General features: G+C 42.9%; 2 protein-coding genes across 7 annotated transcripts in view; one reads left to right on the top strand and one right to left on the bottom strand.

Annotated features, from left to right (window-relative positions):
• The window catches only part of mical2b (microtubule associated monooxygenase, calponin and LIM domain containing 2b), a 74191-nt gene extending 70861 nt beyond the window's left edge, over positions 1–3330 (top strand). For all 6 annotated transcript variants that reach the window (XM_034141318.1, XM_034141317.1, XM_034141316.1 and 3 more), the window contains 4 exons: positions 267–360; positions 1058–1166; positions 1295–1368; positions 1915–3330. In XM_034141318.1, the coding sequence (XP_033997209.1) occupies positions 267–360; positions 1058–1166; positions 1295–1368; positions 1915–2135 (498 nt within the window). In that variant the 3' untranslated portion in view covers positions 2136–3330. The remainder of the gene's footprint in view (positions 1–266; positions 361–1057; positions 1167–1294; positions 1369–1914) is intronic.
• Positions 3331–9950: 6620 nt separating this feature from the next.
• Positions 9951–12298, bottom strand: LOC117491308 (zinc finger BED domain-containing protein 1-like). Its single transcript, XM_034141215.1, has 2 exons — positions 11017–12298; positions 9951–10814 (listed from the first exon to the last, which is right to left on the bottom strand). The coding sequence occupies exons 1-2, from the start codon at positions 12246–12248 to the stop codon at positions 10151–10153; spliced, it is 1896 nt and encodes a 631-aa protein (XP_033997106.1). The 5' UTR covers positions 12249–12298; the 3' UTR covers positions 9951–10150.
• Between the last annotated feature and the right edge of the window lie 1637 nt (positions 12299–13935).

Raw genomic sequence — 13935 nt, 5'->3', positions numbered from 1 at the left:
GCTTCGACGGAAGCATCAGCCAATCAAATCATATGCCTGTACAAGCTCTAGCCAATCAAACCGCGTGCTTGTGTGTCCGGGGCGGGAGATTCATGTGATTGGTTGTTGGTCGAGTTTCAGACACGCCCACCGGCAAGCTTCAACCCAATGCCGCCGTGTGGACGCTGCGTTATAGTATTGGATGCAGAAAGTCCAATAAAGATATCTCAAAACCTGGACAAATAATAATTTCCTTTGATCGTAAAACCAGTTTCTTCTTTGCTCAGACCATCCAGAGACAGCTGGAGGAGGTTGCAGAGAAACAGAGGGATCTGGAGGAGAGAGGAGTGTCTATAGAAAAGATCATAAGAGGAGAAACAGGTACGAACAATATTCACGCATTAAAGTCTTAGAGCCTGAACAAGACAAAGCTACTTTGAATAACATCACTCAATGGTATTCCACTGTGAAGGCCTCTTCATTTTTAATTGCAGCGGCCATATTTATTAAACCATTCAGAAAAAGCCTTGCCTGCTTACCCCCCTAACGTTAGACGTCTGTATAGTGAGATGTCACTGTTGCTTCATCTTTCTACACTGCAGGGCTTTGTTTGTGTTCTGGTAAATAGCAATTTAGGTTTTGTCATTTTGATGCTGTGTGTGTGTGTGTGTGTGTGTGTGTGTGTGTGTGTGTGTGTGTGTGTGTGTGTGTGTGTGTGTGTGTGTGTGTGTGTGTGTGGTGTGTGTGTGTGTGTGTGTGTGTGTGTGTGTGTGTGTGTGTGTGTGTGTGTGTGTGTGTGTGTGTGTGTGTGTGTGTGTGTGTGTGTGTGTGTGTGTGTGTGTGTGTGTGTGTGTGTGTGTGTGTGGATTTAAGAATGTTTTGTTGTATTGAATGTGAAATTCTGACATGTTTCATCTTTCTCTACATTTATCCACATCTATCCCTCTCCTTGCTTTCTCCCTCTCCTTCCTTCCCCTCTACTTTCTTCATCTTTGACTCCTCCCCGTTTGTTTCTTCCCTCTCTTTTTCCTCCCTCTCTTCTTCCCTCCTCTCTTCTTCCTCCCTCTCCCCCTCCCAGAATCCCCTGAGGTTAGTGAGAGCGACGAGGCCCAGCTCTATCAGTCCTGGTTCCAACTGGTTCTAGAGAAGAACAGATTAGCCCGCTACGAGTCTGAACTCATGATCTTGTAAGTGACCGCATCAGATCCCGCGAGGATTAACAACTTGTAAAGAACAACATCAATTGTGTAGAATATTGTCGCAATTCCTATTTCTCACCAGTAGAGGTCACTCGATTGTATCCTCTCTCTCTTAGTGCTCAGGAGCTTGAACTGGTGGACTCACAAAGCCGAATGCAGCAAGATCTACGGCACAGGATGGCAATTGAAGGTCAGGATGAACTAGTATTTTCATCTGCATAAAACATTCAAAACCAAACCCACAGACCCGGAAGTTAGCATTGCAGGGGCTCTTTCGTCAAAAAGCAATGGGATTTTCTATTGGATTTTGGAATATTCCAGAAAATAACATCTGTGGCAAACAAACTTTTATGTTACTTGCCTGTATTGTTCAGCAGTGTAATGTCCACATATACACACCACTTTTATGGTTTTTGAAGCGTAGCTTAGTTAACATCGCTAAGCTTCAAACATTCACAAGTCGGGGTGTTTACTGATGTATTTTAGAACGTAAAAAAATTCCTCACGCTTGTATTAACCACAGATCTTATTTCAGACATCTGACCAAAAACAGCTTCAAAAACCATTGGCTTTGAGACGAGGGAACCCGGAAATGCTCAAATAATAACTGATTTCTGGGATTAGTACTCATTCCTGCACCACTCTATATCGCTGAATACAAAAGATACAAACACAATCCAATTATCAGAAAACGGTGCATCAACTTCTTGCTCTTTTCTCTTCCACCTCACTCCAGATACAGAAAAGAGTGCCTCTGAGCTACAGAGGGAGCAGGAGATCCTGGCAGATATCATGAGGACGGTGGAGAAACGAGACATGTTGGTGTCTTTACTGGAGGAGCAGAGGCTGAAGGAGATGGCAGAGGACCGGGACCTGGAGAGCCTGGTGCTGTCCAAGGGCCACGAGTTCCACTGGGCCCAGGTGGAGGACAGCTGGGGGCCCGAGAAGCTGGCCTGAAGGTTGAATGTTGAGAAGAAAAGTACTGTAAGGCACTACATACAGTGAAAATTAAGCATACTAGTTTGTGTCTAGGTGTTTCACCACTCTAAAAAGGACAGAGAGGCTTCATCTAGTCTCATTTTGTGCTGATATGAGAATGGAAATGGAACTCAACTAAAGACTCCCTTCACAGCAATAAGGGCTAATGACATCTCTGCCATTGAGATGATTTAACCTCCAGTCTCTGGAGTGTAATCTGTCATGGCCCCAGGCCTACACAGCACTGCAACTGGATGTACAATATGTTTAACCACTACTAACAAATGACTGCCTTTGTAACATTTGCTCAAACCTCAGAAACCAAACTGACTGCCCAATCAACAACTGCTCTTTGTGGTTGCTTGCCTTAAGCGTGGAACTGTTGACAGATGTGTTTTTAATGGAAAACTGGGTAGCCTCACTGGATAGCACATGGAAGGACTCAACACTTTCCCTCAAGTATTATTGTTTTTGCACAGTATGGTTTGTTTTCAAATGTGCTTTATGTAATTCACTGTTGTCACTTTGTAGCTATGTGTGTGTGTAAACCGGTGTAAACCCTCCTGTGTGTGTTTTAATATTGGTATTTTTCCCTTTGTGCTGGAACACTGTTAAATTAAATGGTATTGACTTCTTATGCAGTCTATGATATATACCCATACATCGTTAAATACAGGAGAAATAGAATCTTCGCTGCCACATATTTGTAGCTAGTTGGTAAGATGTACCTCTGCCATGTGGCAAAAAACGTCCCATTTTACTTCATTGTGACACAGGTTGCCAGATAATTAAACAATGTAATCACCGGCAGAAAACTGTATTCACCAATTGAATTGTTCATGCATGTTGCACAACTAATTACATCCCACTCAGTGATATCAAACCTCTTTCTGTGACCTCACTGAAGTTATTTTTAATTCAGAGTGAATTTACGCTGTAGCTAGTGGCTAATAACTGTAAGTTGAACTGTGATGCTTTGTTTCGCTGGGTTTCACCAAGTGTATTGGCTGATGAAGATGAATTATATGTTTACATGATTTTTATCCAAGAACAAGGATCCACAATTCTCTTTTGGTCCCCGAGCTTTAAATGTTATTATTGTAAATGTGTTGTTTTATGCTGCTTTAATACTTTAAATTGGAGACAAATCTTAAATAAATCTGAATTAAAAAATCTGGGTACTTTTTTATTGCTAAATATACAATTGTAAGATAAGCACCCTATTAGCAGGTGTGTCAAGAGACACGTGAAGGGAGCGTCTACAAAGTGCAACACCAAGTAGAGAATATAGGAATATTCAATAACTTCAGTGTATCTCTCTTCACGACACAGACACAGGTCGGTTCTTTAAAACGGGCTTTTATTTCTTGGAGTTTTAATCGTGTAGCCTCCCCTCTTCCGTTACGCCGTGAGAACTCGTTGGCCGCTTGTCGTGAAAGGAGATTAATCTTTAAAGTTCCTTTTCTGAATAACTTTGTCACGATGATAACTTTGTCACGATGATAACTTTGTCACGGACTGCAGCAGAGCTTCAAAAAAAGACATCAACCCACGTTGAGTTGTCCAGTGCATCAACAAAACATGCAGTTACAGTACCAGTGCATGAATAAACATAAGTTCCTAGGCACAACAAACAACAAACACTTACGCATAAAAAACTATTAAATCTTGCCATATTTTAACGATTATAATTACATGAAATAAAGTATTTATTTATTGAATTTAACTATGAAATGTGTTATTCTTTTTAATTAAGGCAACTTTGTTACGTCATTTACATTCAGTGTTATATTGTGAAGTGCTAACACAATCACTTCTTAAATGAATTTTCCCCTGTTGGCTAACCTACAAAACGTTTTGGTGGTTCTTCATTTTTGTACTATAGCATATTTATTATAATATTTTCAGGCATGCATCTCTGAGACTTTTTTTTTTTTTCAAACAAAAAGAAAATAGGGTTTTTTGGAATGTGTAAATACTAAATAACATTTAATTTAAAAGGGGTTTATTTTATAACTGTTTGATGTTCTTATAAACGAGTCATGTTTATCATAGAACTTGGTTTAATAACCTATTAGTGACGGAGCAACATTATATCCACATGGCTGTTATCATCACAATACACGAACCACGCCTGTAGATCCCTACCACCGGTACGGTGTCTGCAGAAGGACAACAGAGACCAAATGCGAATACTCTACATCCCCTTTCTTTAGCTCTTCCTACAGTAATGAACAAAACTGTTATACTGAACACATATGACAGAACATACAAAATGCTGCGAATGTACACATTATCAAACTATGTGTGCATTTAGTAACTGATGAACACTACACAATCTCAAAGAATGAGTGTAGCAATTAACTCGGTAATTACTACAGTAACAAAGTAGATTACTAAAATAGAGTACATTTGCACTGTGAAACAAAACTTTAAGTCTCAATATGGCATTACTGTGTGAACTAACAGTTTAGAGTCACTGTTCTCAGAGTGGTATGTTTGTGCATACATGACAAAGCTTCAGTCTCTGTATTTGGGATTAGGCTTGATAGCACGGCCTGAGCGTGTCCTGTAGACACTCTCGGGAGTGTCTGACAGCAGTTTAGCTGTGGGAACATCAGCCCTCATGTGTTCACTGTTCAGTGATTCCTGTGTGTGTGTGTCACAATCTGTAAACTCAAGTCCTGTGTCTTGATGATCGGTGTCACTTGTAGAGGTGCGTGACGGGACCGGCTCATCTACAGGCAGAATGTGCCTACGATTCCTTCTGTACAGCTTCCCCTCTGAGTGGACGACGTACGACCGGGGTTCCTTGCAGATCTCTTGAATCATTCCAGTCCTGTTGTAACCTTGTGGGGTCTGCATCCTAACAACCTGTCCTTCCATCAAAGGTTGTAGTGGTCGGCTTGACTTATCATAGCACTGTTTTTGATACAACCTCTTGTTTAGAAGCTGGGCTTTTACCTCTTGTGGGTGACGCATATCTGGCTCAAGCAGCTTCACCGAGACTGGGAGTGTTGTACGTGTTTGTCTCGACATCAGTCTCTGTGCAGGAGATCCTAATTTTGTGTCACGTGGTACATTCCTGATGTTTAATAGGTTAAGAAAAACATCAGTTCCATCTCTATGAGATTTCTCCATGAGCTGCTTCGCACTGCGCACAGCCCGTTCAGCTAGCCCGTTGGACTGGGGATACTCAGGGCTGCTGGTAATATGAGTGAAGTCCCACTGTGAGGCAAAGTCTTTAAAGCGCTGGCTAGTAAACTGCCTTCCATTGTCTGACATGAGTGTGTGAGGTGCTCCATGAACTGAGAAATGTCTTTTCAGCTTTGCAATGACTGTTGCTGCAGTGATATCACGAAGCATGTCTATCTCATACCAGCCTGAGTATGAGTCCACTAGCACTAAGTATTGCTGATTGTGCCACTCAAAGATGTCAGTTGCTACAGTTGACCACGGCAGGTCTGGAACTGGATGCAGATGGAGTGGTTCTTTCTGCTGGTGTGGTTTTGTGCTGTTACATACAGAGCATGGCTGTATTTCTGTGTGAATGTTGTCTGTCATATTTGGCCAGAAAACAATGCCACGTGCTCTCCGCTTTGTAGCTTCTTCACCAGGATGTCCTCTGTGCATGATGCTGATGTATTCTTTCTGTAGTGACAGAGGAATAACTGCTTTGTGACCCTTCATTATGACTCCATTTTCAACAATCAGTTCGTCTCTGAAAGGAAAATACGGTCTAATGGCATGTGGAAGATTATGCTGTTTAGCGGGCCACCCGTGTCTGACAGTGGTGCTGAGTGTTTGCAGAGTCATGTCTTCAGCGGTGTGCCTCTCTAACTCTTCTAAGCGAGAAGAAGATATGTAGTTAACAGTCATTACGTCGAAGTTGTCCTCTTCTTCAGCTTGCTGAACTGTGGAGCTGCGGGGAGCTCGCGACAAAGTGTCAGCCAGGAACATTTGCTTTCCGCATTTGTACACAAGAGTGATGTCGTACTTTTGTAGTCGTAGCATCATTCTTTGTAGTCTTGCAGGTGCTGTGTGTATGGGCTTTTTTAGTATGGTGACGAGGGGCTGGTGGTCTGTTTCAATAGTGACTGGTTTACCATAGATATAGTCATTGAATTTTGAACATGCAAAGACCACTGCCAACAGCTCTTTTTCGATTTGAGCATATCTGGTTTCCGTTTCAGTTAGCGTACGCGAAGCATACGCTACGGGTTTTCCTTCCTGCAAACACGCTGCACCGAGTCCGTACTGTGAAGCATCACAGGTAAGTGTCACTGGCTTGTCAACATCATAGTATAGCAACACCGGTGGGCAAGACATGCGTTTCTTTAAATCTTCAAAAGCTTTCTGCTGCTGTTCATGCCATGTCCATTCTGTGTCTTTATGTGTGAGCTGCCGTAGTGGAGCTGACAGCTGGCTGAAGTTTGGTATGAACTTTCCAAGGTAGTTGACCATCCCCAGAAATCTTTGTAAGGCTGGGACGTCTGCTGGCACTGGCATCTCACTAATAGCACTTGTTTTGGAAGGATCTGCTTTGAGTCCTTCACTGGTGAAAACATGGCCGACATAGCCGACTTGGCTTAGCCTGAACTTGCACTTGAGGGGGTTAAGCCTTAAATTAACCTCCCTGACCCTGTTAAGCACTTTTCTCAGGTTGGCGTCGTGCTCTGCAACATCTTTACCTGCAATAATGATATCATCAACGATGATTTCACAGGGGTATCCAGCGAAGATCTGTTCCATGGAGCGCTGGAACACCTCGCTGGCAGAATTGATTCCAAATGGCATTCTTAGAAATCTGTAACGACCAAAAGGGGAGCTGAAAGTGGTTAACATGGAAGACTTATGGTCGAGTGGAACCTGCCAAAAGGATCTCTTTGCATCCAATACAGAAAACATAGTTGCTTTTGACATGTGTGTAGCGACTTCTTCCACAGTACGCATAGGATGGTGTGGTCTTTTCAGAGCAGTGTTCAAGTCTCTTGGATTAATGCATATCCTGATTTCTTGTTTGTCCTTTTTGTTAGTGGCTACCATAGAGGACACCCAATCAGTGGGCTCTGAGACAGGAATAATGACGCCCAGTTCCTGCATCTTGTCGAGTTCAGCTTTGACTCTGTCTTTCATAGCCAAAGGTATGCGATGTGCAGGACGAACGACTGGTTTTATATCCGGGTCGAGAGTCATGGAGTACGTCACAGGTAGCTTTCCAAGCTCATCAGAGAAGAGATCGCTGTATTCTGTTTGGATCTCAACTGAAAAATCATCATCAGTGGGGCTTAATTGATGAACTGCTTCACTGAATGAAACTAGTCCCATCTGTCTGCACGCTCGTAGCCCAAGCAGTGGCAGGACATCCTCTTCTACAATGTAGAATGGTAGTGTGTGGACTTTTCCCACTAGGTGGCACTGCAGTCTGACTACGCCCGCAGTTTTGATTTTGCTTCCACCATATGCAACAAGATTAGTGGATTTAAAACACGTCTGTATTTGTTCATCTCCTTTTATCACATTGAGTGATATTTTTGACAGAACATTGCACTTCGCACCAGTGTCTACTTTCATCTCAACTATATTGTCATTAATGTGCACAGTGACAAAAGCCTCATCATTTTTTTTTATCTGTGCATCAGTTGCATCAACACTTACTTGCAGTGTTACGCCGTCAACATAGAATGTTTCATCTGTAGTTGTATCAGCTTGATCAGGTTCTAGTTGATGAACTATCCTCCTGGGCCCTTGCTTGTTATATGTTTGTTGTATGGACTTGCAACACTTTTTGAAATGATTCCACTTTTTGCAGGTATGACACTGTTGACCATTAGCTGGACAGTTGTCCCTCTTTGCTGCATGACTACCTCCACAGTTGTAGCAGTTGGAAATACAGCTAAATCCATGTGTATCTGCCTGAGGTTTCCTTTTGTTGTCGTATTTTCGTGTTCCTCTCTGGTAAGTCTGAACTGAATCCACGTTTGTGGCAGAGTGCTGTGGCATAGCTAGCGTTTTATTGTGCTCTTCAGTCATCTCATGGATCTGACATATGTTAACAGCTTTGATTAGTGTTAAATCACAGTCTCTCAGGAGCACTTTCCTTAAGTTGTCATTACTGATACCACAGACCAGTCTATCTCTGATTAGTTCTTCATAGAGATTCCCAAATGTGCAGCTCTTTGCCTTGATCCTTAAAGCACTGACATACGATTCAATTGGCTCACTAACATTTTGATTCCTTGTATTGAACTTGTGTCTTTCCATAGTGACATTTGTTTGAGGGTTGCACATCTCCCTATATTTTCTTTTCAGACACTCCGGGTCTTCTTTAGACTCAGCATGAGTGATGATGGGCGCATCCACGCCAGGACCCCTCACTTCAGCCGCATAGACGAAAGACCTCTCGCGCTCGATGGCCTCTGGTTGATTGATTGATTGATTGAAAAGTTTATTAACAGCTTGTATATTGGGTACAGTACAGTACAGCTCAAAACATACAATTGTTAAGGGGATGCAGACCAGAGAAAGACTTTCGTCTTGTTTACATCAGGGTCCCCCATTTCCAATTCATCATATCATTTAAGACATATAAGACATATTTGACATACAGATGGCTTATTTACAATTTACATACAGGTGGTTTTTTACATACAGATGGCTTATTTACAATTTTCATTTTAGATTTCGTTCTAATACATCCTAACCGGACATTTAAGACATACCAAGTCTACAGATATACAGTTAGTAACAGAGTCTAAAATGCGAGTATATACATAGATGGGGGGGGGGAAGCTGTCCATTGTACGACAGGTTGAGATTTGTACCATTACCGGGGCCAGTTTTGCAATGCTTTCCCCCGAAGGTGCTCTTTAAGAGAGGTTTTGAAGGTAAGTATAGTTTTACTTTCCTTTACAGTTGTGGGAAGAGCGTTCCACCTTGATGTGGCATAATTGCGAAACGTGTATTCCCCTTTTTTTGTGCCAAATCTGGGTTTTACATGATTTGTGGAGCTCCCTCTGGTGTTATGATCATGGTATTCCTTGACCTTTGGGAAGAATTTTGACATGTACATGGGTACCATAGAGGTGTAGTGGATCTTGTAGACCAGGCCCATTGCAAGTAGCTGTACTCTGTCGTCTACTCTAAGCCATCCTAGGTTGTCAAAGTGGGCAGAGGTGAGGTGGGTTCTAGATGAAAGGTCAAGCAGTAGTCTGACCAGTTTATTTTGCGATGTTTGAAGTTTTATTTTTAGCGCCTTGGAGGTGCTATGGTACCATGACGTGCAAGCATAGTCATAGTACCCTTGAATGAGTGCTCCTGCCAGAGTTTTCAGGGTGTTTTTGTTTACCAGAGAGGAGATCCGGTATAGGAATCTAGTTCTTTGATTGACTTTTTTTATTACATTGGATGTAGTGATGGGATTTATGGCTCTTTGAAGGGAGCCGGATCTTATGGCTCCGTTCCTTTCAAAGAGCCGTTCAAAAGAGCCGTTCTAAAGAGCCGTTTTGTTAAAGGGGGCAGGGTTACTAGATTTATCTGCGAAATAATCACCAGGATAATGATTGACTGTATTGCCATTTGCCAGACCTAATGTCAATAATCTGCATTGTAAACACGACACAAGGTGGCGCCATATCCATGTCATTCATGTCAGTGAATGTATTACTTTGAATTTACCCTCTGTATGTGTTAAGTAAATAAAGTTGCCTTGCCTTGAATGAAATTCACGCAACTCTTAATATTAGAACACTTTTTATTGGCAATATACAATTTACAATAAACTTTTGTGCAAAACATATTTTATTGCAAATCGAACAACACCAAAAACATTTAGGAATAAATAGGAAAACTACTTCTGAACAATATTTAAAGTATTATAAAAACAGAGTAAAATAAAATAGAGAAAAATCTGTGAGCTGCTTTGTCAAAAACAGGAGATGAGCTGCTCCTGGCCTATGGCCTGCTTGCTGCTTGAGCATGCATTATGCCATCATCTATGGCAAATTTGCATTAAGGAAAACAAGTTCCCTCACTTTTGAGGGCTTAAGGCGATTTCTCCTCTCTGATACTATTTGTCCAGTCTTCGAGAATATTCTCTCTGACGGAACTGACGTTGCCACAATGCAAAGCCTTTCAGCCATGAGCTTGGTGAGCCTGGGGTATAAGGTGGCTCGACTTTCCCACCACTTAAGAGGATCTGAGGATTTTGGAAGAAGAGGCTCCTCTAGGTAAGACCGCACCTCCATGATGGCATCTGCTGTGGGATTCCTTGTTGACACTGCACCAGCGACACGGTCATGGAAATACCTCCAAACAACTGATCCTTCTGCAGCACTGCCTGCTCCTTCCTGTTGATCTGGTTGCTGGCTGGGTTCGCTGCTGCTGAGAGTGACTCTTCCTGCTGCAGTTGCTATTCTCTGGAAAGCCTCATCTGCAGCTCTGGCATCCCCGAATGCCACCTTTTTGAATCTTGGGTCAAGTGCCGTAGCATCTCCAAGGGTGTGGTTATATTCCATTCTGAGGAATCTACTTGCCATGTTTGCACATAGCGAGTTCCCCAAATCTGATGCTTGTTGTGTTGTTGCACTTCCCTGGCGGCTGACTGTGACTTTCTGCAGTCCCTTTGCCAGCAATATTACCATTGAGGCGGTCACGTAGCTAGTGAGAAAAAAACAAGGAATATTGAGACAATTATGTGTTAAGTGTTACCAACAATGACACACTATACTATATACACTGGTATCTATATCATTTATATAATACAAATAAAATAGTCTCAAACATTCATAATTTGTTATCTGGTATTTTTGCATGCATGCTATAGAAAGCTTCAGCTGACCAACTCTAACTAATAACACACCTTTCTGCACTGATCTCAACAGTGACTTCTTGAAAGGGCTCCAGGATAGTGCACACCTCCTGCAGTATGCTCCATTCTTCTTGGGATAGAGGGCTGACTGATGCATTTGTGATGGCCAGGGTGGAGATAATGGCATCCTTGGATTTCAGAAAACTCTTCAACATGTCATATGTAGAGTTCCATCTTGTGATGCAGTCCTGTTTGAGTCGTAGCTCTGCCATCCCCATTTGGTTTTGAGTGGCCTTCAGTTTTTCTGCACCCACTGTGCTCCTGTGAAAGTATTCCACCACCTCTTTCACTTTATCCAGAATGGGTTTTAGGCCTTTGAGGGAATCTCTGGCAATCAAATTGATAGTATGTGCCATGCATGGAAGGTGGGTCCATTTTGCTATTTGTATAGCCTTTGTAATGTTAGCAGCATTGTCAGTTACGCAGCAAACCACTTTACCTTCCACTTTCCAATCTTTTGCAACATTGAGAAGCTTTTTGGCCAGATTGTCTGCTGTGTGCCGTTCACTAAATTCAAAACAGTCCAATAGGCAGGAGGACATCTTGAAATCTTCAATGAAGTGGCATGTTACTGCCATAAATGAGGTTGTAGCCCTTGATGTCCAACAGTCTACGGTTAAGCAAACTGCTGACAGTTTAGACACCTTTTCCTTCAGTGATGCTGCTTCTCTCTGATACATGTTTGCAATTGTCTGGGATACTGTCTTCCTTGATGGAAGACTGTAGGAAGGGTTGAGAGCATTGCTGTATCGCTTGAATCCTTTGTCTTCCACAATACTGAATGGCTGGAAGTCAGTTGCAATCATTTTAACAAGCTCTTCATCTATCTTACCTTGTCTCATTGGGGTTATGACAGGTGCTACATAACTGTGGAGATGAGTCTGTTTTGTTTTAGGTATTGTGCCAGTGGTTCTATGAGAGCTTGGTGCCTGGCCAGGCACTAATGTAGGCCTATTGGTAGTTTCAGATGATGACTGACTTGATGTGGTCGGGGTTTCAGCAGAAGCACTGGCGCCGTCTCCGTCATTATTATTGGAACCTTGTTGTCTCAGCTCGGCCACTTGCACCGTCGGATGCTGTGTTTTTAAGTGGCGATGAAGATTATTGGTTGACCCTGCTTTAAATGATATTTTTCCTTTACAAATGGTGCACTCCGCTTTATCACTGCCTGGATTTTGTTTAAAGTGCATCCAAATGCTGCTGCGTTTTCGCGTTTGGCTCATTATCTATCCGCAAAACACGTGGGACGTCTATCTGTCCTATACCACCACTTGTTATGGCTTGGCTTCTCTCTCGCGTGTATTCCGTTAAGACCCACCCCATCTCACTCCTCGTGCTGAAACCTACCAATCAGAGTAGGGGCGGGTCTTCACAGAATACGTTTAGGGAACAAAATCAAGCTTTTTAAAAGGCGAGTGGATTTTGACAGGCAGTGAGTGCGGACCAACGATTGAACGATAAAAAGAACGGCTCTCACCAAGTACGACTCGGTTCCCCTCGTTCGTACCAAAGAGCCGTTCAAAAGAATCGGCTCGTTCGCGACCGACACATCACTAATGCCTGCAGACGCACCCCCCGTGAAAGCGGCCAAGAAGGGCTCCAAGAAAGCCGTCGCTAAGACCGCCAGCAAGACCGGCAAGAAGAGGAGAAAGTCCAGGAAGGAGAGCTACGCCATCTACGTGTACAAAGTGATGAAGCAGGTGCACCCCGACACCGGTATCTCCTCTAAGGCCATGGGCATTAGTGATGGGAATTATGGCTCTTTGAAGGGAGCCGGATCTTATGGCTCCGTTCCTTTCAAAGAGCCGTTCAAAAGAGCCGTTCAAAAGAGCCGTTTTTTTAAAAAGGGGGCGGGGTTACTAGGTTTATCTGCGAAATAATCACCAGGATAATGATTGACTGCATTGCCAGACCTAATGTCAATAATCTGCATTGTAAACATGACACAAGGTGGCGCCATATCCATGTCATTCATGTCAGTGAATGTACTTTGAATTTACCCTCTGCATGTGTTAAGTAAATAAAGTTGCCTTGCCTTGAATGAAATTCACGCAACTCTTAATATTAGTAGTGTGTTTTTAAGTGGCGATGGAGATTATTTGTTGACCCTGCTTTAAAGGATATTTTGCCTTTACAAATGGTGCGCTTTATCACTGCCTGGGTTTTGGTTGAAGTGCATCCAAATGCTGCTGCGTTTTCGCGTTTGGCTCATTTTACATCCGAAAAACACGTCGTCTATCTGTCCAGTACCACTTGTTATGACTTCTCTCTCTCGCGTATTCCGTTAAAACCCACCCCACCTAACTCCTCGTGCTGAAACCTACAAATCAGAGTAGGGGCGGGTCTTCACAGAATACGTTTGGGGAACAAAATCAAGCTTTTTAAAAGGCGAGTGAATTTTGGCAGGCAGTGAGTGCGGACCAACTTTGATTGAACGATAAGAAGAACGGCTCTCACCAAGTACGACTCGGTTCCCCTCGTTCGTACCAAAGAGCCGTTCAAAAGAATCGGCTCGTTCGCGACCGACACATCACTAATTGGATGCCATTTTGTCACAGGAGAAGTTTGCCTCAAGAATAGATCCTAGGTATGTAATTTCCTTCTTACTTGTGCCCACTTGGTCCCGCTATATTGAGGAGAATGTATGCTCGTGTGCGTGCTGGCTTGTCATAGTGTGCCGCCGCGATGAAAATGTCATATTCCTGTTCGAATATTCGCCAGTTCTCTGCGATGTTACCGTCAAAGACGAGTGGGTCGGGTCTCCGGAATCCATCCGCCATGTTAGCTTAGCTGCATGCGTCGTGGAGCAGGCTTAGTTGTCCTCGCAAACGTCACCTAGACGTGAAAAATCAGCCGAAAAAAAAAACTCCGGAGACTTGACTTCTGACACCATGTTTGATGTTCTTATAA

This window comes from Trematomus bernacchii, unplaced genomic scaffold (genome assembly GCF_902827165.1).
Source record: "Trematomus bernacchii unplaced genomic scaffold, fTreBer1.1, whole genome shotgun sequence".
NCBI lineage: Eukaryota > Metazoa > Chordata > Actinopteri > Perciformes > Nototheniidae > Trematomus > Trematomus bernacchii.
The sequence above is the reverse complement of the archived record's forward strand: the minus strand, read 5'-3'. Positions and strand labels throughout refer to the sequence as shown.

Excerpts from the sequence above, each read along its gene's own strand:
- LOC117491308 (XM_034141215.1), bottom strand. The coding sequence starts at position 12,248 with ATGAGCCAAACGCGAAAACGCAGCAGCATTTGGATGCACTTTAAACAA. Across the intron at positions 10,815-11,016 it reads GTTGAGATCAGTGCAGAAAG|CTACGTGACCGCCTCAATGG; the intron begins GTGTGTTATTAG and ends TTTTCTCACTAG.